Genomic DNA, 27,790 nt, shown 5'->3' on the forward strand with positions numbered 1-27,790 from the left:
AAGCTTGCTCATCATCGTAGGATGCCAGGCCGGGATGCTCAGGGTCCTGACCAAGTGCAGCTCAGATCCCAGGCTGGTCCGAGAGGGACCCAGGGCTCCCGTGAGAAAGCCGCTCACTGGACCTCCTGTGATGGCCGAGGAGACCAGAACGTCAGCTCCCAATCTTGTTCTGATGTCCCTGTTCTTTCGCAGTAGGAAGTCCTGACTCCCCTCACCCATTTAGAATGTGTTGTTTGTAATAAGAAGATTAGCTGCTGAAAACGATGCTTTACTCCTAGCCTTTCTTCAATGGGTGATGATGGGTGGGCCTGATATTCACCACTGCTGGGCTTGAGGAGGGCCAAGCCGTTAAGAGTGCTTTTAAAGAGGAAAGACTTTTAAGTTAGTCATAGTTAAAGAGCTATAATAAGAATGATGACTTCTTTTAATCTGCAGGAAAATCTGCACCTAATAGGATGTTGAACCTGCATATTAAATGAACACATCTAGACCATTTCTGTAGCCGAGATCAGAGCAGCAGGTAAGTTAAGGACTCTCCCCACCCTGCTTCTCATCCACCTAAACCTGGGACAGTCCCCCCTGAGCACAGTCTTTTGCAAAAGGTATGTAATGTACTCGCCCTCACTGTCTCCAAGAAGCTGAAGGCACCTGTAAATTTCTAAGGAAAACCCCTATCTTAAAAGGAAAAAAACAGAAATAAATCTACAACTGGCTTGGTAGGTGGAAAGAATGGGTTAATCCACACCCCGCTCCATCTCTCCCCGGAATGGCGCCCAAGGGCTGGCATGTATCACACGTAGACTTGTCCCAGATTTACAGCAGGCCTGGTGGCAGCCAGACAGAACAAATCCCGTGCCAGACCTTTAGCAGAAATACCAGTGTTTTCCGATCAATACGCTTCCCACACGCTTTCTACTCAAGAAAAAGCCAAAAGACCTCCATTTAAATAATTGATGCTGACCTGTTTAACTGTTTTGATGTTGGTAACCTGGAAAGCTCTAGCTGAACTTAGAAACTAGACTAGGGATGGACAAATGTGTTGGATAAATTACCAAATGATGCTTTAAAAAAAAAAAAACACAAAACCAAACGTCTTCTAAATTCGAGCCCCAGAGGGTATAGGATGGTGGTCCCCAACTAGAAGACATCTGCTGACGTCTGGAGACATTTCTGGCTGTCACTGCTGTGGGCTCGGGGGTGGTCCTGGCTTCCGATGGGCAGAGGCTCTAACCAGTGTGCATAGCCCAGCACCTCCACCCCCCAGATCCTCCAGCTGCAGATGCCAACACTGCTGCGGCCAGGAAGGAAGCCGTGCCCGACGGGACGTGACCCAGACCGCAGACATGTGGACGTCCACAGTCCTGAGACGGTCCACAGGGAAGTGATTCACCTGAGTCCCCCGTTCTGCGCCTGGAAACAACCAGAGAAGCCGAAGGCACCTGTAGCATCATGGCCTCCTTGCCCGGTTTGTGCACAGACTTTTTCCAAGTACAGGAAGGGCAAATATGATTTTCACCAGACAGATGAGGAAGCAGGGCCAGAAGGTTAACGTGTTGATTCCCAGCCATCGGCTACATAGGTGGGTCCACAATCATTCCCCCAAACCCTAGGGGCGGGAGGTGTGCCAGAATTTGGAAGGCTGGGATTTTAAGAAGCAGTACGGACATTACGTGTCACCTGGCACCGTCAGCAGCGTGAACAAGCCTCCCCATTCCCCTCCTCGCCCCCCCGCCCCCACCCCGCCGCCCCGGGGACAGTCACACTAGAGGGCGAGTCCGGGTTACATGCAGCTCCACCAAGGATTGCTGCCCAAATGAGTTCGGGAAAAACTGGCAGATTTTAGAGATTTTTGGATTCCAGAATTACAGATGCAGAGTCGTTACACCTGTAGTGAAGGGATGATTGGATTTAGAGAGATAATGTTGATACTGTCAGTGCCCAGGCCCTGGGTTGAGTGAGCCCTGAGGCAAGGCTGACACTGAGGACCCCCTTCCATGGGGACGTAAACAACAGGCCCCGTTCACTAGAATCACTCTCTTTTTGGGGTGGGGGAGGGGTGTCACGAGAAGCACGGCATCACCTCCTAACAGGTGATTTCGGTTCAACTGTGTCCACCTCTAGGCTGTTTCTATTTCCCTCCAGAACATACGAACCTCAAAGTTCTGACCATTCCTAGGACCGACCCACAAAGGCTGTGCTCAGCTGGATGCCCTGAGATGCCCATAAAGCGGTTTTCATGAGAATCAGAATCACTCCGATGCTACTCCACACAAGGGTTCTCTTTGGCATCTTCCTGACGGAGGAACCACAGAATTCCCTGCTCCCTTAAAGGGGGTGTATCTGTTCAGACTCAGGACGCCTTGCGGCCCACCAGAGGGAGGGCAGGAAGCGGGGCTCCCACTGGCCGACCGTCCCCTCACCTCCACTCACCCTCATCCTGAGAGGACGTGAAGAGTGCGGCCCCAGGACATCAGGAATAAGATCCCCGTTTACCCATGAGCAAAGTGGGCCCAGGAGCCCTTTCTGGTTGGCAACGTGGGAATAAATCTGGCTCCTCTGTGTCGAGAGATCTCCAAAGTGAGCCCAAATGTTCTTAAAAGGGAGTCCAAGTGTTGGTAGGCTCAGGCCCACCTGATACAACCCCCCCCAATTCCTTCATTTTGAAATGTGCAAAGTCTGGTAGGTATGAGTCAAAATACACCAAAATGTCCCCAGAATACAGACACAGCTGCAGGACACAGTGCCAATAAAAAACTAAAAACAAAACAAAACAAAAACAACCAAACTCTTTGATCTGAGAAAGATGATGTAAAGTTGACCAGGCACTACGTTGCTTCCAGTACCCACAGATGCCTCACCCCCCCACCCCTCCTACTGACTTTCATGCCAAACACAGATGCGGCCCTTGGTTTAAGGCAGGGCATCACCGACTCTCGGCATCCCTGATGCATCCTGCGCGATGTGGGATGTTGAGCAGCATCCCTGGCCCACGAGATGCCAGTGGCACCACGAGCCCCCTAATAACGGGGCGATCAAAAACTGTCTCCAAGCCACCAATGTCTGGGGGTGAGACATGCCCCCATCACTGGTTTGATGGGGGTGTAAGCTCCCATCGCAGCCCCGCCAGTGCCGAGAAGTGACGCAGAGAAAGTGAACCGCCCACAACCAGTCCGGTTCTTCAGTGAAGTAACTCAACCGACTTCCTTCCCTTCCCTCCCGGACCTGCAAGGTGGTCTTGAAGATCAAGTGAGTCACTGTAGGGATGGAACTGCACCCCCACCAGGAAGGCAACAAGAAGGGCAGTGGGCCAGGTGATCAAAGGTTTCCTGGGGAACAGCCTGCAAACCGGAAGCCTAAGGACATTCGTCTACTGTGAGTCTGAAAGCATTTTGTTACTCGGAACAGAAAAGCCTGATCTAAGGGTGCTCCACCCTCAGATGTTTAAAGCACGTTCACTCATCAGGCCAGGCTGGGGTGCCTTCTCTCAATTTCTAAGGCAGAGCAACCCCTCCCCAAAGTAAAATAAAACAAAAAGGCAGAGGAAACTGTATGCCAGGCACACTCTCCAGCAGCAGCAGGAAGAGAATCAGCTTCAAGGTCAGAGGAAAGGGAAGAAGCAAGGTATGCGAGCTCATCACGGCGGCTAACGTGCTCCCTCCATGTTAGTGGTGGGGCCATGGCTGCCAGGTGAGGCCCAGGACAGACAGGTACAAGGGCAATTTGACCCTAAACACATCCAAATAGAAAACGACAAAACTATAGTTATGGAAAGGTTTTGATAAGACCCACTGTTTCAACATTGCCCAAATCAGATGAATACAAACCCCAAGCCCACAGAAGCACAGTTTTAAAAAGCAAACCGGGAGGAGGAACCAAGATGGCGGAGTAGAAGGACGTGCTGTCACTCCCTCTTGCGAGAACACCAGAATCACAACTAGCTGCTGGAAAATCATCGACAGGAAGACACTGGAACTCACCAAAACAGATACCCCACATCCAAAGACAAAGGAGAAGCCACAATGAGATGGTAAGAGGGGCGCAATCACAGTAAAATCAAATCCCATAACTGCTGGGTGGGTGACTCACAGACTGGAGAACACTTATACCACAGAAGTCCACCTGCTGGAGTGAAGGTTCTGAGCCCCACATCAGGCTTCCCATCCTGGGGGTCCGGCAACGGGAGGAGGAATTCCTAGAGAATCAGACTTTGAAGCCTAGTGGGAATTGATTGCAGGACTTCAACAGGACTGGGGGAAACAGAGACTCCACTCTTGGAGGGCATACGCAAAGTAGTGTGCACATCGGGACCCAGGGGCAGGAGCAGTGACCCCAGGGGAGACTGAACCAGACCTACCTGCTGGTGTTGGAGGGTCTCCTGCAGAGGCGGGGGGTGGGGGGGAGCTGTGGCTCATCATGGGGACAAGGACATTGGCAGCAGAAGTTCTGGGAAGTACTCCTTGGTGTGAGCCCTCCCAGAGTCCACCATTAGTACCACCAAAGAGCCCAGGTAGGCTCCAGTGTTGGATTGCCTGAGGCCAAACAACCAACAGGGAGGGAACCCAACCCCACCCATCAACAGTCAAGTGGATTAAACTTTTACTGAGCTCTGCCCTCCAGAGCAACAGTCAGCTCTACCCACCACCAGTCCCTCCCCAAGCCTCTTAGATAGCCTCATCCACCAGAGGGCAGACAGCAGAAGCAAGAAGAACTACAATCCTGCAGCCCGTGGAACAAAAACCACATTCACAGAGAGATAGACAAGATGAAAAGGCAGAGGGCTATGTACCAGATGAAGGAACAAGATAAAACCCCAGAAAAACAACTAAATGAAATGGAGAGAGGCAACCTTCCAGAAAAAGAATTCAGAATAATGATAATGAAGATGATCCAGGACCTCGGAAAAACAATGGAGGCAAAGATTGAGAAGATGCAAGAAATGTTTAACAAAGACCTAGAAGAATTAAAGATCAAACAAACAGAGATGAACAATACAATAACTGAAATGAAAACTACACTAGAAGGAATCAACAGCAGAATAACTGAGGCAGAAGAACAGATAAGTGACCTGGAAGACAGAATGGTGGAATTCACTGCCGAGGAACAGAATACAGAAAAAAGAATGAAAAGAAATGAAGACAGCCTAAGAGACCTCTGAGACAACATTAAACTCAACAACGTTTGCATTATAGGGGTCCCAGAAGGAGAAGAGAGAGAGAAAGGACCAGAGAAAATATCTGAAGAGATTATAGTCGAAAACTTCCCTAACATGGGAAAGGAAATAGCCACCCAAGTCCAGGAAGTGCAGAGACTCCCAGGCAGGATAAACCCAAGGAGAAACATGCTGAGACACCTAGTAATCAAACTGGCAAAAATTAAAGACAAAGAAAAATTATTGAAAGCAGCAAGGGAAAAATGACAAATAACATACAAGGGCACTCCCATAAGGTTAACAGCTGATATCTCAGCAGAAACGCTACAAGCCAGAAGGGAGTGGCATGATATACTTAAAGTGATGAAAAGGAAGAACCTACAACCAAGAGTACTCTACCCAGCAAGGATCTCATTCAGATTCGATGGAGAAATCAAAAGCTTTACAGACAAGCAAAAGCTAAGAGAATTCAGCACCACCAAACCAGCTCTACAACAAATGCTAAAGGAACTTCTCTAAGTGGGAAACACAAGAGAAGAAAAGGACCTACAAAAACAAACCCAAAACAATTAAGAAAATGGTCATAGGAACATACATATCAATAATTACCTTAAACGTGAATGGATTAAATGCTCCAACCAAAAGACACAGGCTTGCTGAATGGATACAAAAACAAGACCCATATATATGCTGTCTACAAGAGACCCACTTCAGACCTAGGGACACATAAAGACTGAAAGTGAGGAGATGGAAAAAGATATTCCATGTAAATGGAAATCAAAAGAAAGCTGGAGTAGCAATACTCATATCAGATAAAGTAGACTTTAAAATAAAGAATGTTACAAGACACAAGGAAGGACACTACGTAATGATCAAGGGATCAATCCAAGAAGAAGATATAACAATGATAAATATATATGCACCCAACATAGGAGCACCTCAATACATAAGCCAACTGCTAACAGCTATAAGAGGAAATCGACAGTAACACAGTAATAGTGGGGGACTTTAACACCTCACTTACACCAATGGACAGATCATCCAAAATGAAAATAAATAAGGAAACAGAAGCTTTATATGACACAACAGACCAGATAGACTTGATATTCATAGGACATTCCATCCAAAAACAGGAGATTACACTTTCTTCTCAAGTGCGCACAGAACATTCTCCAGGATAGATCACATCTTGGGTCACAAATCAAGCCTCAGTAAATTTAAGAAAATTGAAATCATATCAAGCATCTTTTCTGACCACAATGCTATGAGGTTAGAGATCAATTACAGGGAAAAAACCATAAAAAACACAAACACATGGAGGCTAAACAATACGTTACTAAATAACCAAGAGATCCCTGAAGAAATCAAAGAGGAAATCAAAAAATACCTAGAGACAAATGACAATGAAAACACGACGATCTAAAACCTATGGGATGGGTTTCCCTGGTGGTGCAGTGGTTAAGAATCTGCCTGCCAATGCAGGGGACATAGGTTCGAGACCTTGTCCGGGAAGATCCCACATGCCGCGGAGCAACTAAGCCCGCGAGCCACAACTACTGAGCCCATGCACCACAACTACTGAAGCCCGCGCGCCTAGAGCCCATGCTCTGCAGCAAGAGAAGCCACCGCAATGAGAAGCCCGCGCACCGCAACCAAGAGTAGCCCCTGCTCACCGCAACTAGAGAAAGCCCGGCGCAGCAACGAAGACCCAACACAGCCAAAAATAAATTAAAAAAATAATAATAATAAAAAAATAAAACCTATGGGATGCAGCAAAAGCAGTTCTAAGAGGGAAGTTTATAGCTATACAAGCCTACCTCAAGAAAGAAAAATCTCAAATAAACCATCTAACATTACACCTAAAGGAACTAGAGAAAGAAGAATAAACAAAACCCAAAGTTAGCAGAAGGAAAGAAATCATAAAGATCAGAGCAGAAATAAATGAAATAGAAACACAGAAAACAAGAGCAAAGATCAATAAAACTAAAAGCTGGTTCTTTGAGAAGATAAACAAAATTGATAAGCCATTAGCCAGACCCATCAAGAAAAAGAGGGAGAGGACTCAAATCAATAAAATTAGAAATGAAAAAGGAGAAGTTACAACAGATACTGCAGAAATACAAAGCATCCTAAGAGACTACTACAAGCAACTCTATGCCAATAAAATGGACAACCTGGAAGAAATGGACAAATTCTTAGAAAGGTATAACCTTCCAAGACTGAAGCAGGAAGAAACAGAAAATATGAACACACCAATCACAAGTAATGAAATTGAAACTGTGATTAAAAATCTTCCAACAAACAAAAGTCCAGGACCAGATGGCTTCACAGGTGAATTCTATCAAACATTTAGAGAGGAGCTAACACCTACCCTTCTCAAACTCTTGCAAAAAACTGCAGAGGAAGGAACACTCCCAAACTCATTCTATGAGGCCACCATCACCCTGATACCAAAACCAGACAAAGACACTACAAAAAAAGAAAATTATAGACCAATATCACTGATGACTATAGATGCAAAAATCCTCAACAAAATACTAGCAAACAGAATCCAACAGCACATTAAAAGGATCATACACCACGATCAAGTGGGATTTATCCCAGGGATGCAAGGATTCTTCAATATATGCAAACCAATCAATGTGATACCCCATATTAACAAATTAAAGAATAAAAACCATATGACCATCTCAATAGATGCAGAAAAAGCTTTTGACAAAATTCAACATCCATTTATGATAAAAAACTCTCCAGAAAGTGGGCATAGAGGGAACCTACCTCAACATAATAAAGGCCATATATGACAAACCCACAGCAAACATCATTCTCAATGGTGAAAACCTGAAAGCATTTCCTCTACAATCAGGAACGAGACAAGGATGTCCACTCTCACCACTCTTATTCAACATAGTTTTGGAAGTCCTAGCCACAGCAATCAGAGAAGAAGAAGAAATAAAAGGAATACAAATTGGAAAAGAAGAAATAAAACTGTCACTGTTTGCAGATGACATGATACTATACATAGAGAATCCTAAAGATGCCACCAGAAAACTACTAGAGCTAATCAATGAATTTGGTAAAGTTGCAGGATACAAAATTAATGCACAGAAATCTCTTGCATTCCTGTACACTAATGATGAAAAATCTGAAAGAGAAATTATGGAAACACTCCCATTTACCATTGCAACAAAAAGAATAAAATACCTAGGAATAAACCTACCTAGGGAAACAAAAGACCTGTATGCAGAAAACTATAAGACACTGATGAAAGAAATTAAAGATGATACCAACAGATGGAGAGATATACCATGTTCTTGGATTGGAAGAATCAGTACTGTGAAAATGACTATACTACCGAAAGCAATCTACAGATTCAATGCAATCCCTATCAAATTACCATTGGCATTTTTTACAGAACTAGAACAAATCATCTTAAAATCTGTATGGAAACACGAAAGACCCCGAATAGCCAAAGCAGTCTTGAGGGAAAAAAACGGAGCTGGAGGAATCAGACTCCCTGACTTCAGACTATACTACAAAGGTACAGTAATCAAGACAATATGGTACTGGCACAAAAACAGAAACATAGATCAATGGAACAAGATAGAAAGCCCAGAGGTAAACCCACGCACCTATGGTCAACTAATCTATGACAAAGGAGGCAAAGATATACAATGGAGAAAAGACAGTCTCTTCGATAAGTGGTGCTGGGAAAACTGGACAGCTACATGTAAAAGAATGAAATTAGAACACTCCCTAACACCATACACAAAAATGAACTCAAAATGGATTCGAGACCTAAATGTAAGACCGGACACTAGAAAACTCTTAGAGGAAAACATAGGAAGAACACTCTCTGACATAAATCATAGCAAGATCTTTTTTGATCCACCTCCTAGAGTAATGGAAATAAAAACAAAAATAAACTAACGGGACCTAATGAAACTTCAAAGCTTTTGCACAGCAAAGGAAACCATAAACAAGACGAAAAGACAACCCTCAGAATAGGAGAAAATATTCGCAAATGAATCAACGGACAAAGGATTAATCTCCAAAATATATAAACAGCTCATGCAGCTCAATATTAAAGAAACAAACAACCCAATCCAAAAATGGGCAGAAGACCTAAATAGACATTTCTCCAAAGAAGATATACAGATGGTCAAGAAGCACATGAAAAGCTGCTCAACATCACTAATTATTAGAGAAATGCAAATCAAAACTACAATGAGGTATCACCTCACACCAGTTAGAATGGGCATCATCAGAAAATCTACAAACAACAAACGCTGGAGAGGGTGTGGAGAAAAGGGAATCCTCTTGCACTGTTGGTGGGAATGTAAATTGATACAGCCACTACGGAGAACAGTATGGAGGTTCCTTAAAAAACTAAAAATAGAATTACCATATGATCCAGCAATCCCACTACTGGGCATATACCCAGAGAAAACCATAATTCAAAAAGACACATGCACCCCAATGTTCATTGCAGCACTGTTTACAATAGCCAGGTCATGGAAGCAACCTAAATGCCCATCGACAGACGAATGGATAAAGAAGATGTGGTACATATATACAATGGAACATTACTCAGCCATAAAAAGGAACGAAATTGGGTCATTTGTTGAGATGTGGATAGATCTAGAGACTGTCATACAGAGTGAAGTAAGTCAGAAAGAGAAAAACAAATATTGTATATTAACGCATGTATGTGGAACCTAGAAAAAAGGTACAGATGAACCGGTTTGCAGGGCAGAAGTTGAGACACAGATGTAGAGAACAAACGTATGGACACCAAGGGGGGAAAACCGCGGTGGGGTGGAGATGGTGGTGTGCTGAATTGGGCGATTGGGATTGACATGTATACACTGATGTGTATAAAATTGATGATGAATAAGAACCTGCAGTATAAAAAAACAAACAAACAAAAAAACAACTAATACTAAACTTTCTTTGGGTTATTTGTATGGAAATATGTTAATATAAATGTTTCAGTCATTACATGAAATTTCTAAAAATCTTATACGTTCTGGTATAATGTTATAAGTCATAATTCTAGTTATTACTTTAAAATGTATATCTCAGAAATAACTAAATTTCCTTGTCAATTGCATTATTATGAACTTTTATCAAATCTTTAACCATGGTCATTTTTAAGTCTTTTGTCATTTACAGACAGTTCTGGGTGTACTCTGATGCTTTCGCAAAAATGTTCCTATAAAAGGGTTTCATCTTCAAGGAATTCATGGAAAAGACTCTGACAAGTACAGGTTTCTGGTAACTGACTATACTGCAGAACTGAATGAATAAGCATTTTCAGAACTCTAATGGAAAACTGATGAATTCATAAAAGTGCTAATAAAAGATCAAGATGAAAAAAAAATTAATTACATGGGACTGAGTGAACTGATGAGGATGATTATAATTTTTGTGACTTTCTGTTTAAGTAAAAATAATAATAAAAAAAATAATAATAAAAAAATAAAAAGCAAACCTAAGCCCAGGAAAAACCATCTTTCCCGCAAACGATAAACACATGGTCATTAGGACCAACGAGCAAAATCTGTGAGCAGCTACTTCTCAAGTAGAGAAAATGACTCAGTAAACAGACTCTGGAGCCCTGGCCAGCTCTCAGCAAGGTGGGCCGCACACACAGAACTGGCAGGGTTGGTGCCACCTGTGTGCCCGGCGTGGGCCTGGGATGGAACAAAGAAATCACTTTGGCGAGACACACTGAGACCCGTTAGGACGACCACCCCCTTTTAACTCGGCGGACGCCGTATCCTGGGATCACAGCAACGATACAAAGCATAGAACAGCTTCAAATATTAATCTAGAGCTTGCTGTGTTAGGATAGTTGAAAAATGGGCAGTGACCTAAATATTTCTGGTGGCATAGGAATGCAAGGATCAAGTTGCTGAGGGGTCAGGTAAATGATGAGACATCAGGTTGATGGAATTTTACACAGACATTTACGCGATAGTTGTGGAATGTACGTTAACACATACAAAACTGTCATAACATACTGGCAGGTAAAAAACATAGTATACAAAATACATTTGCTATGGTGCTAATAATGTATATATTTCCTTCCAGTATTTCACATGTATTACACTGGGAAGAATCAGAATAAAACACTAACAGTGATTTTGGAAGAATTAAGCAATTTAAAAAAACCATTCTCTTATTTCCATTTTTTAAGCTTTATTCTGTTTTATAAATTTAAAAACTAAATATGCTATTTTTTCTAATAGTTTTTGAAATAAATCATGTGGTCCAAGCTGTATGGGTGCCTTCCCTCCAAACACAACTTACTTCTAAGCTGCCAGGACCTCAAAAGCAGGAGATAATGGGCCATCTGTTTGCTTTCAGATGCTTCATTTTGAAGTTAAGGCATAAAGAGATACTAGGGAGGTGGTCTGGGTTTTACATTAATGATGAAAAGCCCAAAGTGGCCGCTCTTCCCCCCATTCAGCTTAATGTTTATTCAAATTCAGCCCCCATTTTTAGTGACTATATCACTTCTATAAGGAATGAGAACTACAAATACAACCAGTTTGATATCATTAATCCTACAAGAACACTAGGTGGATATCAAAATGGCATTTTGAGCCCCGTTTCATCACCTTTCTCCCCTTGCTCCCTAATACAAATCTCACAGACATGCATCTAGACCGGGGGTGTAACCTCTCCTGGTACCTGGGCTCCCCTATTGGTACCCAAGTGTGCCCGTCACCTGCTGCCTCTCGCCTGCAGTCAGCAGCCCCAGGCAGGCATGAGGCCCCCAGTGAGTACGAGGCAGCGATTCCTGAGAGAGAAAGCGGGAAGGGGACATGACACTGACCTCGTAGATAAAGTACACTTTGGCCCCCACGTATATTCCCATGCGCACGACAGCTCGGACAGCAGCGTTCATACCTGCAAAGGAATAGGGACAGTAGTTATTGAGGAGGCTGGGGAGAATCTAGTGCTGCCATTTAATTAGCTGTGATGGTGGGGAAACCGTGTAACCTCTCAGACGGCCCCTCCTATGAAAAGTGGTCACAACACAAACCTCCAGGATTAGTGCAGGGAGGAAGAGAAAAAAGTACAAGGCAGGGACCAGCATGTTGTGGCCTCGTCCACAGATGAACGGAGCCTGGAGCACTGTTTGTTTAGAACATCGCTGTAAACACACTCGGAATATGAGCGACCTCAATTTGGTGTGAATTCGTAGGTTGATTCCATCCAATTGCAAAACAACAGAGAGGAGAGATGTTTGTTTATAGGTAGCCAAATTCAAAGAAAATAGGCCTGAAAAGGCCATTGGTCTGGGGAGGAGATGAAAAATTATTACCAGCTACTAGTGTAAAAGAAAATAATTTAGTCAGTGGCCTTAAATATAAATCATGCAATTTTATTAAAAGAAAGATCAAATTAAACCAGTATACTATAAATAATACCTAATCAAGATAAATCTAGGCCATCTTCCACACTTCCCCAGAGGGCCTTGAAGGAAATTAAAAGTGCAATGTATCCTTGTATAAAACTGCTACACCCCATTTTGCTTTCCACTGAAGCCCTGTTTTGGGGCAGCCAACTGTGCGATGGACCATAGTCTAACAGCTACTTTATTTATTTATTTTTAGCTGTGTTGGGTCTTCGTTTCGTGCGACGGCTTTCTCTAGTTGCGGCAAGCGGGGGCCACTCTTCATCGCTGTGCGCGGGCCTCGCACTATCACGGCCCCTCCCATTGCGGGGCACAGGCTCCAGACGCGCAGGCTCAGCAGTTGTGGCTCACGGGCCCAGTTGTTCCGCGGCATGTGGGATCCTCCCAGACCAGGGCTCGAACCCGTGTCCCCTGCACCAGCAGGCAGACTCTCAACCACTGCGCCACCAGGGAAGCCCCCATAGTCTAGACCTACGTGAACAGGTCAGGATTTCACATCTGTGAAACCCTGTATCATCATATCAGCTGATGAGCAAGGCCATCAGGAGAGCAGTGAGAAGGGAGGACCGTTCCTCTCGTTAGGGATGCAGCCCTGAGCCTCAGAATATGCAGCACCTGGGCATCCAGCCTAACTGCTCCTGGGCCTCCAATAGTTCTAATCAGCCTCCTTCATAAATTTAAATTTTGGGAACAAACATCAGGACTAAAGGTGTTGGAGAACGTGGACCATACAGTAAGTGGTACTTCTGGTAAAGTAAATAAACAAATGAAGGCACCTTGGGTCCCAGGGAATATACTCCACAGACAAGGAGATTAAATTTGTATGTATTTGGATGGTAAACCTGCTCAGAAGATGGTTACAAATTTTCAAATTACATTGAGCCAGGTCTGGAAATCTGGAATGAGATTGTTGCCTCTGAAACGTGACAATTTTACAAGGCTACAGTGTTCACGGAGCCGGAAAAACTGGAAATAAATCCATGTTAAATGTATATCTAACATCTACACACACGTAGACATTATGTATTTGGTAGTCTCACCACTTCATGTTCAAACCTAGTTTATTACACGAAGGATTTTAATGACCTACTGATTCATTGGTGGCTCTCATACCCTCAAACTCAGCATTTCAAGATGCAATAAATCATTTCACCTGCATCATTTTCTCCTTTTCCTGTATTCTCTCACTCGGATCAGCAAAACTTTTCACTGTTGCACAAGCTGGATACTCCTGATACCCTCCACAGCTCCTGCCCATAAAACTGCCATTTCCCTCCCCAAATTTCCCCTGAATCCACCATCTCCCTCTAACATTATTCACGTTATGGCCAGAATGAGTAAAGCAGCTTTTCCTCTTTTGTTATTATACAAGTAATTTATAAATATATTCTTCTTATTAAAAAAAATTACGGGGGCTTCCCTGGTGGCGCAGTGGTTGAGAGTCTGCCTGCCAATGCAGGGGACACGGGTTCGAGCCCTGGTCTGGGAAGATCCCACGTGCCACGGAGCAACTAGGCCCGTGAGCCACAACTACTGAGCCTGCGTGTCTGGAGCCTGTGCTCTGCAACAAGAGAGGCCGCAATAGTGAGAGGCCCGCGCACCGCGATGAAGAGTGGCCCCCGCTTGCCGCAACTAGAGAAAGCCCTCGCACAGAAACGAAGACCCAACACAGCCAAAAAAAATATAAATAAATTAAAATTATAAAAAAAAAAAAAAATCAATGGTTGTCGGGGGTTGGGGGAGGGGGATGAACAGGTGGAGCACAGATTTTTAGTGCAGTGAAACTACTCTGTACGACATTATAATAATGGATACACGTCATTATACATTCGTCCAAACCCATAGAATGGGCAACACCAAGAGTGAACCCTAAAATATCAACTATGGACTCTGGGTGAGGATGACGTGTCCATGTAGGGTCATCAGTTACAACAAATGGACCATCTGGTGGGGATGTTGATGGCGGGGGCCGGTCTGCATGGGTGGGGGCAGAAGATAGAGGGGAATCTCTGGACCTTCCCCTCAGTTTTGCTCTAAAATCTAAAACTCTGAAAAACACGGTTAAAAAAACAAACACAGATGAGGCCGTGTCTTGCTTTCCCATGCCCGCCCCTTTGGAACCCAGTGCATACACCCTGTAGACGCACTCTCCTTGTGCCAGCTGTAATCTCACACAATTTTTTGAGATGTTTTCTATGTTAGCATCAGCATTCTCTTTCTCAAACTCAAAAACGCCCAGGTTCCTCCCTGGATCCCCCAGGGCCTGTGCTCGTAAAACCAAGTTCTTCAGGTGAGATCTCCAGCCCCCCGGGCTCTTCCTACCTGCTCAGTCCCACCTGGATGTCCCGTCTACACGTCAGGACTGCAGCTCCCCCAGAACTGCCACCACGTCCCGGAACCGCCCTCTCTCAACCTCCAGGAGGGAGGGACGGGGCTCCTGCACCTGCAGGAAGGCTTCCCCACCGGCCTTTCCCCACCGACCTTTCCTCACTGGCCTTCACTGCTCCCACCTGGGCGACACGCCTGCATCTCATGCAGGCAGCCTCAGCTCTCAGGCCTTAACCGAAGGGATAAACGAGCTCCTCTTGGCCCCTTCCCACACACCCCGCGATTCTAGGACTTTATTCTGTGGCCCTGGAATCGAGAGACTGACCACCAAACGCTGGAGCCCTACCAACCCTCCATCACCAGGACGCAAGCGCACGGTTAACGCCGACTCCCTGGCCCCCGCCCTCCCCCACGTGCTTCTGAAGACCTCATTTCTGGCGGGTGGGGGGGGGGAGGCTTTCATAAAGGCATGAATAAAGAGGAGTTGGGGGATTTTAGAAAGTGCAAGTGGAGGAGAAATGGCAGAAGGAACGACAAGTGGGACACAATCCAGAGGTGACCCCAGGGGGCCCCGTGTGGAAGAAAAACATGCCCAGGGTGACCCCTGCCTGAAAGTTCTGACCACCTTCACAGCAGGCCTGGGGCCTGAACTCCTCCCCTGCCCCATGGGGTTGACCTGGACTCACCTGGGAAAGCGGCCTGTCCCCTCGGGGCTGGTCCCCCCTCAGCCTGCAGCAGGCCTAGGGGTGGGGGTGGGGGTGGGGGTGGGGGTGGGGGTGGGTCCCAGGTCAGGGAGGGTCCTGAGCACCGTATTTCTCCCAAGTTCCCAGGCGAGGAGGCTCTGCGCGTCTGAGCCTCAGCGCCAACCCCCCAAGGCTTTTATTCAAGGGTCATTAAGGTAACTTGGCTACACCTGCTGCCTTTCCCGGCAGCCCGGAGCTGGCCGCCTTCTGATTGGGGCCTGAGAGGAGCTATTCTCAGTGGTAACCAGGGCTGAGTGCTCTGAACACCTGAGCTGATGCTCCCAGAAAGCCTGCGGGGCCTGGGTCCTCCTGGGAGATGAGGAAGTCAGGCTCTAAGTGGATAAATTAAGAGCCGAGGGAACAAAACTTGTAAAAGGCAAAGCTGGAGTGTAAACCCTACTCTTCCTTTTATTTTAACTTAAAAGCCGTTATAATTCCCTCTAGTAGGAAGGAAACTTGGAGAAAAAAATGCCCATGGGGCCCCAGTTCTTGTGTAATTGTTTGGGGAGGGGCCGGCTCTCCACTTGAATTTGGGAAGAACAGGACAGAGCTGCTATCTGGTGCTGGGCCCACAGGTGGGTGCCTTCAAGGAAGGGCCCAGAGGACAGAAACCAAGGACACAGGAAAGGCCAATTTTCACCGACAGCCTCTTGGACACACGAGACTGGGATTCAGACATATGATTTGGGGTCTGAGGGCCTCCTGGGTGAGCAGTGCCGGTTTTCTGGTTCTGTTGGATGCTGTCCTGTCCTGGACTGTCCACAGAGAGCACAGGGCACTCCAGCTGCTGTTTTCAGTAAACGTTCAGACATAGTTGGGTTCCTTCCTTTTGTTTTTGGTTTTATTTTGGCAGCCAGGCTCGGGAGTTCAAACAACTTCCATAATTGTTTCCATGGGAAACCATCATCCTGCCACCAAGAGAGAATCTTAGTATTTGGAAAGTAACCTCTTCATCGCTTGCAAAAATTAAAACCCTCGTCCTCAGGGAATGTGCAGACTTGCTAAGGGAACCAAAAATAAACAAATCTTGAAAGAACCAGGGAGCAGCTAAGTGGAAAATGTGAGAAAATTACTTTAGGTGCACTAGAAAGAAGAGAATTATATTGTTTTCTTGATGTGACATATTGTCAAATAGGTTCTTACTAAAGCATCATGCACGTAAGATAGTCATTAGGATAACTTCTTCCTGTGCTTTGTGACCACCTAGAGGGGTGGGATAGGGAGGGTGGGAGGGAGGGAGATGCAAGAGGGAAGAGATATGGGAACATATGTATATGTATAACTGATTCACTTTGTTATAAAGCAGAAACTAACACACCATTGTAAAGCAATTATACTCCAATAAAGATGTTAAAAAAAAAAAAAGATAACTTCTTCCTTGAGGTCAGGGAGGCCGTGGACCCAAAGGTTTCCTGAGATTCTGTTCTGGTAACATTTATTTATTTATTTATTTTTGGCTGTGTTGGGTCTTCATTGCTGCACGCGGGCTTTCCCTAGTTGCGGTGAGCAGGGGCTACTCTTCGTTGCGGTGCGCGGGCTTCTCATTGCCGTGGCTTCTCTTGTTGTGGAGCACGGGCTCCAGGCACGTGGGCTTCAGTAGTTGTGGCAGGCGGGCTCAGTAGTTGTGGCTCACAGGCTCTAGAGTGCAGGCTTAGTAGTTGTGGCACATGGGCTTAGTTGCTCCGCGGCATGTGGGATCTTCCCGGACCAGGGCTTGAACCCTTGTCCCCTGCACTGGCAGGCGGATTCTTTTTTTTTTTTTTTTTTAACATCTTTATTGGAGTATAATTGCTTTACAGTGTTGTGTTAGTTTCTGCTGTATAACAAAGTGAATCAGCTATATGCATATGTATATCCCCATATCCCCTCCCTCTTGCGTCTCCCTCCCACCCTCCTTATCCCACCCCTCCAGGTGGTCTCAAAGCACTGAGCTGATCTCCCTGTGCTATGCAGCTGCTTCCCACTAGTTATCTATTTTACATTTGGCAGTGTATATATGTCCATGCCACTCTCTCACTTCGTCCCAGCTTACCCTTCCCCCTCCCCGTGTCCTCAAGTCCATTCTCTATGTCTGTGTCTTTATTCCTGTCCTCGCAGGCGGATTCTTAATCACTGCGCCACCTGGGAAGTCCCTCTGATAAAATTTAAACTTCAAGTAATTTGTAAGAAACAAGGACTGTGTTGATTCCAATAAAATAACTGGGGCTTTGTTTTACTTCCTATGTGGTCTGAAGAGTCTAATAAACCTCCTTACTTAGCCCTTTAGGACCGTGTTGAGCTGCTTCCCCTGCATATTTTTCAGTGCTCATAACCACTCCCTGACTAATTTCAATATTTAAATTCCCTTTTGAAAAATAAGATCTGGTGCTTAATCCTCTTACTGGTTTCTCCCTGACTATATGGAGTTTTCACCTTTGTACCAAAGCGAGGATGTTAGCATAGGTCAGAAAACAAACTTAAAGCGCACCTTATCTTGCTCTTGCTACCGATGTTCTCCATAAAGCTTCCTTGTTTAATAACTCAGGTGTGGGAGGGGAAAAACGTCCTCAGGAGAAAGTGTCGGGATGCTGGATCCCCTGTGAATCAGTTACCAACCGGGGGTTTCTCATCATCCTGCAGGGTCCAAATCACCGAGTCTTGTCTTAGATGTCAGTGACATAAATCTCTGAGCGGGTTCAATCATTCATTTATTCATCCGTCCGTCCATCCAGGACACACGGATGGGGTGTCTTCTCTCTGCTGGTACTGCCGGGCGATGCAGTGACAAAAGAGGGGAAGGTCGTGGCCCTGGTGGGGCTTGTTGCAGCCGGTAAACAACACACAACAAACACACACATTTCACCCAGAGGCGGAGGAGAAAGAAGGAAAGCAGAGCAGGGCTGGGGGCTGCCATGGGGGTGTGCAGAGGGGCAGCAGCCATTGGTGGGGAGCTGGAGCAGCCGCCTTGAGACGCGCCCTTTGGGAGAGAATGGAAGACGGTGACGCAGGCTGGCCAAGTGGCCATCTGGACGTCTGGGAAGGAGGACTACGGCAGGCCCAGGGCCACTGCGGGCACCAGACCGCTGCCAGAGGTCCCCTGCGTGGCCCCTGACTGTGACATGAACATGCAGGCGGGACCGTCTGAACCTGAGCGCCTCACACACCCCTCCCTCTAGACCTCCGTCCACTGGGATCCCCACCGACTACACCAACACGCACTGGGTCAGACGCACGCTGGATTTCAAAAGCTCAAGATGGAAAAAAGAATATGAAACAGCTTATTAACAACCTTTGTATTGACAATGGGTTGAAACATTGGACTGAATAAGAGGCTTAAATTAATTTCACCTGTTTCTGTTACATTTCCAAACGTGGTGACTAGTTTAAAATGACACAATCACACATAAGCCTCGTCTCTGCCATTTCCTTCGATCTTGAACCTGCTTTTAACCCCCAACAACGTGTGTTTATCTTGCCACACCTACCAGCGTGAAGCGATGCATATTCCACCCGGGATCCTAATGCAGCTCATTCCCTGTGACGATTTTCCGCTGGTTTTCCCACTATTCACTGGTATGAACATTGTGTCAAGAATGTCCTTCTGCCAACCTGCCTGGCCCCACCTGGGCTCCTCGCTCGGCCTTTCTTCCTGCTGCGTGGACCAGCTCCAGCCTGAGGCTCCACTGACACAGCCCACCCCCAACCCACCCTCCACGGCCCAGCCCTGCTCCTCAGGACACTGGGGCCCCTCCCCACCCCTCCCCTCCTCTCTCCACAAAGCCGCCCTCATCAGAGGCAGCTGGCACCCAGGTGGCTTTCAGGTCACAAGAGGTAAGTCCAAAGTCCTCCCCGTGGCCCCTCCTGGCCTCATCCCCGCCCCCCACACTGGCCCAGCCACTCTCTCCCAGCCCTGCCTGCTCCTGGCTACTTCCTGCTGGTCACCCCTTCCCCCTCCCGTGGCGGGGTGGGGGGTGGCCGTCCCTGGGAGAAGGGGCTCCACCATCAGCCTAAGGCTGGCCGAGGAGGCTGTCACTCATCTGGGGGATGACTTAACGAGAAAGAAAACAAAACCTGAGAATATTCGACCAGAGCTGAAAAAATAAGGAGGGATGGCAGCTCAAGGTCCCCCTGGCCACCCTTCAACACTTGTAATCAAAAGAACCCTGCCCGACCACTTGCTCACACCTTTACAAAAGGGGCCTCCATTCACTGATCTCCCCGTCAGAATCCTCACCAGAAAACCATCACAGGAAACATCAGATGGTCTGAACCGCATCCTGGACCCAGGACTCCAGCGAGGTCCTCGGCCGACCACAGGGACCCGTCGCTGCGGGTGTGATTGTCAGGCCTTCCCTGGACCCACAGAATCAGAATCTGCATCTCAGCCAGATCCTCGGGCAGCTGTGTGCATCCAGGATAAAGAAGGAGGCTGAGGGCCCTCGGGGGCAGCAGGGCCTCCCTGGGCCTGAGTAGTGCTGCCTTTTCTCTCCAGCAGGTCCTGCTTGAGACTCAAGGTTGTCTTAGGGGCAGGAGAAGGGGGGGAAGGGGAAGGGAAGAAAAAAAGAGGGGGGAGAAGACAGGGATTGCGTGATTCCACTTCGTGTTGCAAACCAACAATCGCAGGCCCTGTCCCACCAGGACTGGAGAGCAGAGCCGGACCCTGTAAGGAAATCCCTTCATGCTCAGGACGCCGCTCGGCCACACACTATGCTGCCTCTTGTCCTGACAGCACAACGGCTGTGATTCCCAACACCCTAAGCGTGTGGTGGTGAAGACATGCGGAAGAGAGGGTGGGAGGAAACTGGGGCCTCGGAAGATGCTTTCTCACAAATAAAATACACCACCATACAGAGCTCGCTGCAAAGAATAACTCGAAAAGGTGACTCAGCTATTTTCTTAACATAAAGCCATCTGTTCTTTACGCAGAGACACCTTCCAACATGATTGCAATCATGGCGGGTATACATCTGTGCCCTTATGTCTGCCTGTAACATGTCACTACCCTATCCCCATATTTCTACTGTAACTGCTTCTGGCACCCCATCAGATCCGTGTTCAAACAGCCCCAATTCTCCCGGATAAAAGGTTTGAGTCCTGTATCAAAGCTTTCAGTTTTCTGGAACCGAGGGGGAAAACATGCTTTTTTGGAAAGATGACAAAATGTCTAGTTTCCAAAGGTCATCTGAGTGTGTCACACAACAGTATTTGCACTCCTAGAAAAGGGTGCAATTGCATGGATTTTCCACGGTACCCATGGGGTGAACACCAGCATTCTAGTGCACGGCCTCCTCGACCCAATAAGTTTTGCTAAATTAATGATTACATTGTCAGTGGGAAAGATCCCATTACAGAATATAAGTGCTCAGAGCCAGGGACAGGAAGGGCCCCAGAGCTGTGTGAGGTGAGATGCCCACTGTTCTCATCTTACTGGGCTCTCAGGCCCTCAGAGTTTTGGGTGGGCATGGGAGGAACCCACCCAAGCAGGGCCCAGATGCTGTGTTCAAGAAACACGTGTTCAGGGGAGAACCAACCAGCACCCAGCTCTGGTTGACTAGTACTGCACATTTCTGAGGACGGTTTTTAAGTTCTAATCTTGAGACATTAGTTGTTCCCAGATACAGCTCTGCAGATAAAAGAGTGCTTTTGTGTGGGAGTTCCCTGGTGGCCTAATGGTTAGGATTCCAGGCTTTCGCTGCCCTGGCCCGGGTTCAATCCCTGGTCAGGGAACTGAGATCCCGCAAGCCACTCGGCGGGGCCAAAAAAAAAAAAAAAGAGTGCTTTTGATTAGTGAAGGTTTAATTCGTCAAAATGACTTCATGAGAGGGCTTCCCTGGTGGTGCAGTGGTTAAAAACCCACCTGCCAATGCAGGGGACACGGGTTCGAGCCCTGGTCCGGGAAGATCCCACATGCCACGGAGCAACAAAGCCCGAGCGCCACAACCATTGAAGCCCACGCGCTTAGAGCCCGTGCTCCACAACAAGAGAAGCCACCGCAATGAGAAGCCCACACACCGTAACGAAGAGTAGCCCCCGCTTGCTGCAACTAGAGAAAGCCCACGCACAGCAACAAAGACCCAATGCAACCAAAAATAAATAATAAATTAATTAATTAATTTTAAAAAAGCATATTAAAAAAAAAAGACTTCATGAGAAAAGACAGCCAGAACATCTAGTCGCCCACCATTTTGCAGAAGGAAGTGGTCCACACTCGGTGAGATCCCAGGAGGGAGACATGCAGCAAACATCTGGGTACCTGCCGAGTGCCCCATACTGTGCTGGGGCACACCCTGGTGAATGGACATATGTCCTGGGCCACCCCTTCTCACTGCAGCCACGTGGCCTGGCCAGTTCACCTCCAAGCTCACTTGCTCGTGCGTGAAACAGATGAGCCACTGCGCAGAAGCATTAGTGCCTACTGCTAAGCAAATGGTCACTCGATGTTAGTCACTCTTTTTTTTTTTTTTAAATTTATTGCAGTATAGTTGATTTACAATGTTGTGTTAGTTCCAGGTGTACAGAAAAGTGTATCAGTTATACATATACATATATCCATTCTTTTTCAGATTCTTTTTCCCATATAGGTTATTACAGAGTATTGAGTAGAGTTCCCTGTGCTATACAGCAGGTTCCTGTTGGTTGTCTATTTTATATATAGTAGTGTGTTAATCTCAAACTCCTAATTTATCCCTCCCCCCGCCTCCACGTTTCCCCTTTGGTCACCATACGTTTGTTTTCGAAATCTGAGTCTGTTTCTGTTTTGCAAATAAGTTCATTTATGTCATTTTTTAAAAAAAATTAGATTCCACATATGAGTGATATCATATGATATTTGTCTTTCTCTGTCTGACTTACTGTACTTAGTATGATACTCTCTAGGTCCATCCATGTTGCTGCAAATGGCATTATTTCATTCTTTTTTATGGCTAATTCTTCCTATTAGTGGAAAGGCTTATACAGACTCCATCTATGTGAGCTTTCTGCAAACAATGTCTTCATGCTTACTTTGCCACAGGCCAAAAAGGACTCAGCTTTCCTGTTCAGTCTACCCTCTGGGTCCATTTCTCTGCATTCTCAGCTGCACATGGCCCTCCAGAAGCCCTCAATTTGTGTCTAAGACAATGAGTCATTTTTGGCATGTGACATAATGTTGCTTGGGGGTGAGTACCTAGTCATGGTAAGTCTGTCCACTGACCTGGAACTTATTTTTAGTTAAAGTGAAAATCAGTTTAAACTTGCAGACATTCCTTGTGACAATGGAAGCAACCCAAAGAATGAAAAAAAACAATAATTAGTCTTAGAAATAGTCTTCCTTAATGGCCAGGGCTGGGGGATTCAGGAATATAGCTGGGGGATTTTTATTTTGTTCAATAATCATATTATACAAATTCCACTGGAAAACAAGCATTTCATCACTTTGGTAACAGGTGTTACGTCAATTTAGCCACCCCAATGCTCTTGCTGTACAAACGCGTTTTCTGTTATCAAAGCTGTGTAAAAATCATCTGTACAAAAAAAAAAATCATCTGTATAATCTATGTAATATCTTCCATTTCTTTTGACTAATAAGTAGGGTAGCTATTGTCTCATGTTTAAATATCTATCTGAAATTTTAGGTTCACTATTTGTTTTAGATGATTATAATTTACCTCTTCATTAACTTAGTGAAGAAATCATTAAGGCATTTTCTACCAATTAAATAGTTTATGTATTTTTAGTATGAGGAATTTCACACAGTGGTCCTGTTTTCCAATGTAATTTGTAAAGCACAATCTTAAATTCCACTTGAGTCTTTAAAAAATTTTAAGTTTTTTTGTCTCTAATTTGAGAAAAAAATATTTGATTTGGGGCAAATTATTTAAATACTTCTTGATTTTTTAATCTGCAAAATGGAAAGAAAATGCCACCCGCCTTACCAAATAAAATTCTGGTGTTATGAAAAAAAATCATCTGCATAATTTTGAGCAAACCAGGCTTTGCTCCTCTGGGTATTAATTAGTTGTTGCAACCGTAAAAACAGGGCTTACTGAGAAGTGTTTGGGGTTGAGACCTCACAGAACTTCATTTAAATCCTACCATGGGCCACCTATGAGCCTGCCACCTTAATGAGCTTACTTCTCTCCCCTTGAGCCTCTCTCCCCACCTCTGAAATGAAGGTGTGTGTGTCTTGAAGCCAGGTAATCAGGCCTGGAGATAAGAACCATAAACCTCCTAGAACATCAAGTGAGCTCAATAACTAGAAGCTATAGTCATCTCAACATGGAATTTTACCATAATTTCACATCTGATTAGAAAACTATCCTGAAATTAAGACTTGTGATTGTTCTCCTTGGTCTTTAGCTGTGAGCAAAACTCTCTTCTCTCAGGGAAAATCAAGCACTGATACCATTTAGAGTCAAGATAAGATGGTAAAAGGATAGGGGGTATAACAGACAGCATCTCTAGGAATAACCTCTTCCAAGGGGCTGTAAGTCTGCTGCTGCCTACCGAGACCAGCCCCTGGGTGCACATCTTAAGGTGAACTTTTCTTGGAAAGAAATGCATTCAACTGTTCAGTCAAGTCTCAGGTAGGATCAAAAGAGGTGTCTCTTGCCATGAAGTCCAAGAAGAAATGGAGACTACAGCCTCAGCTCTGCCTGAGGGAAAATGCCCAGATGCCTGGCCATGGTGGGCTCTCCAGGGACCACCCAGATGTGCCAGTTCAGAGCATCAGGCGATCTCCCATTAACCTGACAATACACTGACCAAGCCACGTTCTCATATAATTTTGATTCTCAAAGTATCTTTTCCACTGACAAGAAGAGGTGTGGACTTACTGACCTCTTATTCATAACTGCTCACAAGCTGCAGAGATAAGTAGCAGGTAAGTATCAGTAGCAGAAAAAACGCTGGTTCTGTCTATTGCATCATTACCTCAATTGCCTTTGCACCAGCTACCAGGTAGTTGAGCAGACTTTTGGACAAGAACTCAAAAGAATGACCTATATTTTTTTCAACAGACAGAGCACCTTAATTCTAAAATGACCTTGAAACTCTGACCTTGAGCCTGGAGGGTTAAGAGACCAGTTCCTTTTCCTGTACCAACAATTTATTCTCTTTCCAAGCCCGGGGTAAGAGTCACTCAAGATGCTTCCTAATTTGGGCTAGCCCACGTCTCCAGAGGCACGTGCTTTTGAAGCCCTTTGACGGGGAAGCCTCTCTCGGCCCCACCGCGACCCCGCCAGACCCCATCGGCACATCATTTAAGTAACTTGGACGATGTCATCTATTTCACTCTGCCACTTCCCCAACCCCAGCCTTGTTTATATCACAACATTTTCTCTCTTCAACGTTTATACCAGGGGCCAGTTTACTAGAATACCAAATTAGATCAGCCCTGCCTCGCGCTGACGCAAAGGCAGGCTTGTGGGGCTGCGACAGTGACTGATGTCGCGAGCGCCACCTTCAATAGGACAGGGAGGGGCTTCCAAGGGACCCACGCGCCGGGGACCCCCATGCCTCCTGCCCGCCGCAGGCGGGGTGCCCAGGGTCGAGGGCGCGGGGCGCACGGGCGGTGACTGGCCAGGCATCACGTACGCGCCCGCGGCGGGCGGGGCTGCAGCCTCAGCGCCCCACCTGCCGCACCCCCCCAGGCCCCGCCCGGCTCAAGGGCGAAGGGAAGGTCACGGGCAGGGTGGGCGGCAGGCGAGGGCGCCGGGCCCAACACTTAAGCATCCCTGCACCGTGTTTGGTGAAAATGAGGCATCAGAGCCTTTCAACTCATCCGGGACAGGAGGAAGAAGGTAAAATAAAAACCAAAACCTAGCTCGAGAGGCGTCTCCGGCCTGCGATCCTCAGGCTCCAAGGACCCAGCCGCCTGAGCACAGCCCTGCTACTTTCTAGCGGTTGGCTCGCCCCACCCAGGGATTCACCGGGATCAGGAAACCCCAGCGTCTCGGAACCCCTGCGCCCCCATGTGCGCCCAGCGCTAGGGGCCCGAGGCACGTCTGTGTCACCCTCGCTTTACATTGAAATATTCTCTTAGTGTGTACACGGGCACCGAGCCTGGGTCTCCTTCTCCCCGAAATCAGCTTCCACGCTTGGGGGTGGGGGGCGGCTGCTGGAGTCCGCGCTTGCGGGGCTGGTGACGCCCCGGAGTCCCCGCTTCCTGTTCCTTCCCATCCAGGGGAGGCTGGCGGGGAGGGCCCAGTGACCCATTTCAGCTTTCAGTTTGGTGACGAGCCGGAAGGGGACAGGAGATTAGAGCGGAGGAGAACCGTTTTTAAAATCTCCCAGCGGAAACGCGAGGTGGTGCCGGGCCGCCGGGCAACCCCGGGCAGGGACCCCCGTGCGCCCCCCGCCGCATCCCGCCGGACAGCAGCGGGGACGCCAACCGCGCCGCGCGGGGGTCGCGAGGCTGCAGACGCGTCGCAGGGACCCAGCGGTTTTTTCTACGACATTGGGGGTGGGGAGTGGGTGACGGAGCTGGGGTGGGAGCCGCGGCATCGGAAGTGGCCGCGCTGTAGCCAAGCTTTGGAGGGGCGTCTGGCTTCATCCTACGACTCGGAAGAGAAATGACCTCCGAGCGCGGTCCAGGCGACCCCGTAGCCAGTCGCAATTTAAAAAATAAACGTGGAGGCAGAAAATTGACCTTCCTGGTAAGGGATCCTACTGCCATATCCCTCCCTCCCACCCCGCCCCCCACTCCGCAGTGACTCCTGAGGCTGCACGGCCCGCACCCGCTCCCGCCACAGGAAGGTACCCCCGAGGTTCCTGGGCGCGGGGCTTCTCCCCCACCCTTCTCTTATCCCCGGTACCCGCTCTCCTCCTCTCTTCTCTCTGCTTCCCCCACCTCTTCTCCCTGGAGCCTCATCCTTTCTCTCTGGTCCCTGCTCCCCATCCCTTTTTCCCGGTACCCCCATCCTTTCTCCCCGGTACCCCCATCCTTTCTCCCAGGCACCCCCATCCTTTCTCCCCGGTACCCCCATCCTTTCTCCCGGTTACCCCCACATCCCTTCTCCCTAGTCCCCACCCTTCGCCTCCGGCCCGGGACCCGGGGAGGCGGTGGCGCACCTTGGGCATCCCCGCCGCTGGTCAGCACGCCTATGGCTTTGCCGGCCCCGGAGAGATGCTCCAGGAACTTTCGGAAGGAGCCCTTGGGGTTCGGGGAGACGTCGTGGTCGCCCATGGCGAGCAGGCCGGAGATCGCGCTCGGGAGGGTGCTCAGCAGGCACTGCGCCCCTCCCGCGCCGCCGCCACTGGAACGGCCGGCCCCGCCCGCGCGGCGCGCGCCAATGGGCGGCCAAGGGCGGGCTCAGGGGCGCGGGGGCGGGGGGGCAGGCGGGACCGGGGGCGCCAGCTTTCAGGGAGCCGCGCGGGCGAGGGAGCTTGGCCTGCAGGGAGCACCACTTGGGGGGGTTGCATCGCAGGTGGGAGGAGCGTTACGAGCCGGAAGCACCTCAGAGGGAAGGAGAAGCACCACAGGTGGGTGGGGAAATCACCGCAGGTGGGCGGAGCATCCCTGGTGGGGGAGGGGAAAGCACCATCGAGAGGGGGAAGCGTGACAGGTAGGGGGAAAGCACAGCAGCTGGATGGGAGCGTCTCTGGGGAGCGCAGCAGGTGGGGTGAGTAGGGGGAAGGCGGGGCGCTACAGGTGGGCTGGATCACCGTAGTTGTGGGAGCGTGGCAGCATCACGCGCGGGGAGCGCAGTAAACTGGGGCGGGGGTGCGGAGCGCCGCAGGTGGGAGCGCCGGGCCTGCGGCAGTTGCGGGGACCGAACCGTCGCAGGCGCACGCCCGTTCCCGCAAGATTCCTTCTGGGGGCGGCGTTCGGAGCCGGGGGCACCCCAGCTTTTCCTCAGGCCTGAGGTGAGGGAGGAAGGACACACCAGCGTATCCTCCAGCCGGTGGGCGAACGTGGGCGTCGCTGGCTGGCGACGACGAAGCGCCGGTTCCGTCCCCAGAGAGGCTCTGGCCGCACGAGGAGGAGAAGGAACGTGGCCGTAGAGGACGCGCGGGCACCCTGGCGACACCTGGCGCCAGGCCGGGCGCTGAGAATGGAAGGGGCGGGAGAAGGGCAGGAAAGTCCTGGCGGGGCGATAAGACCCGAGTGCTTGCGAAGGAAACCGCGGTGTCCTGTGTCGCCAGCCAGATGCTCGCAGCTCCGCTGGGAGCTCCGGGACTGAG

At 48.0% G+C, this 27,790-nt stretch overlaps 1 protein-coding gene across 1 annotated transcript in view; it reads right to left on the reverse strand.

Annotated features, from left to right (window-relative positions):
• PFKP (phosphofructokinase, platelet) overlaps positions 1-26,871 on the reverse strand; it is a 72,607-nt gene extending 45,736 nt beyond the window's left edge. The window contains exons 1-2 of the mRNA XM_061179704.1: positions 26,678-26,871; positions 11,994-12,067 (exon numbers count right to left, since the gene is read on the reverse strand). Of these exons, the coding sequence (XP_061035687.1) occupies positions 11,994-12,067; positions 26,678-26,792 (189 nt within the window). The 5' untranslated portion in view covers positions 26,793-26,871. The remainder of the gene's footprint in view (positions 1-11,993; positions 12,068-26,677) is intronic.
• Positions 26,872-27,790: the final 919 nt, after the last annotated feature.

Source organism: Eubalaena glacialis, chromosome 2 (genome assembly GCF_028564815.1).
Source record: "Eubalaena glacialis isolate mEubGla1 chromosome 2, mEubGla1.1.hap2.+ XY, whole genome shotgun sequence".
NCBI lineage: Eukaryota > Metazoa > Chordata > Mammalia > Artiodactyla > Balaenidae > Eubalaena > Eubalaena glacialis.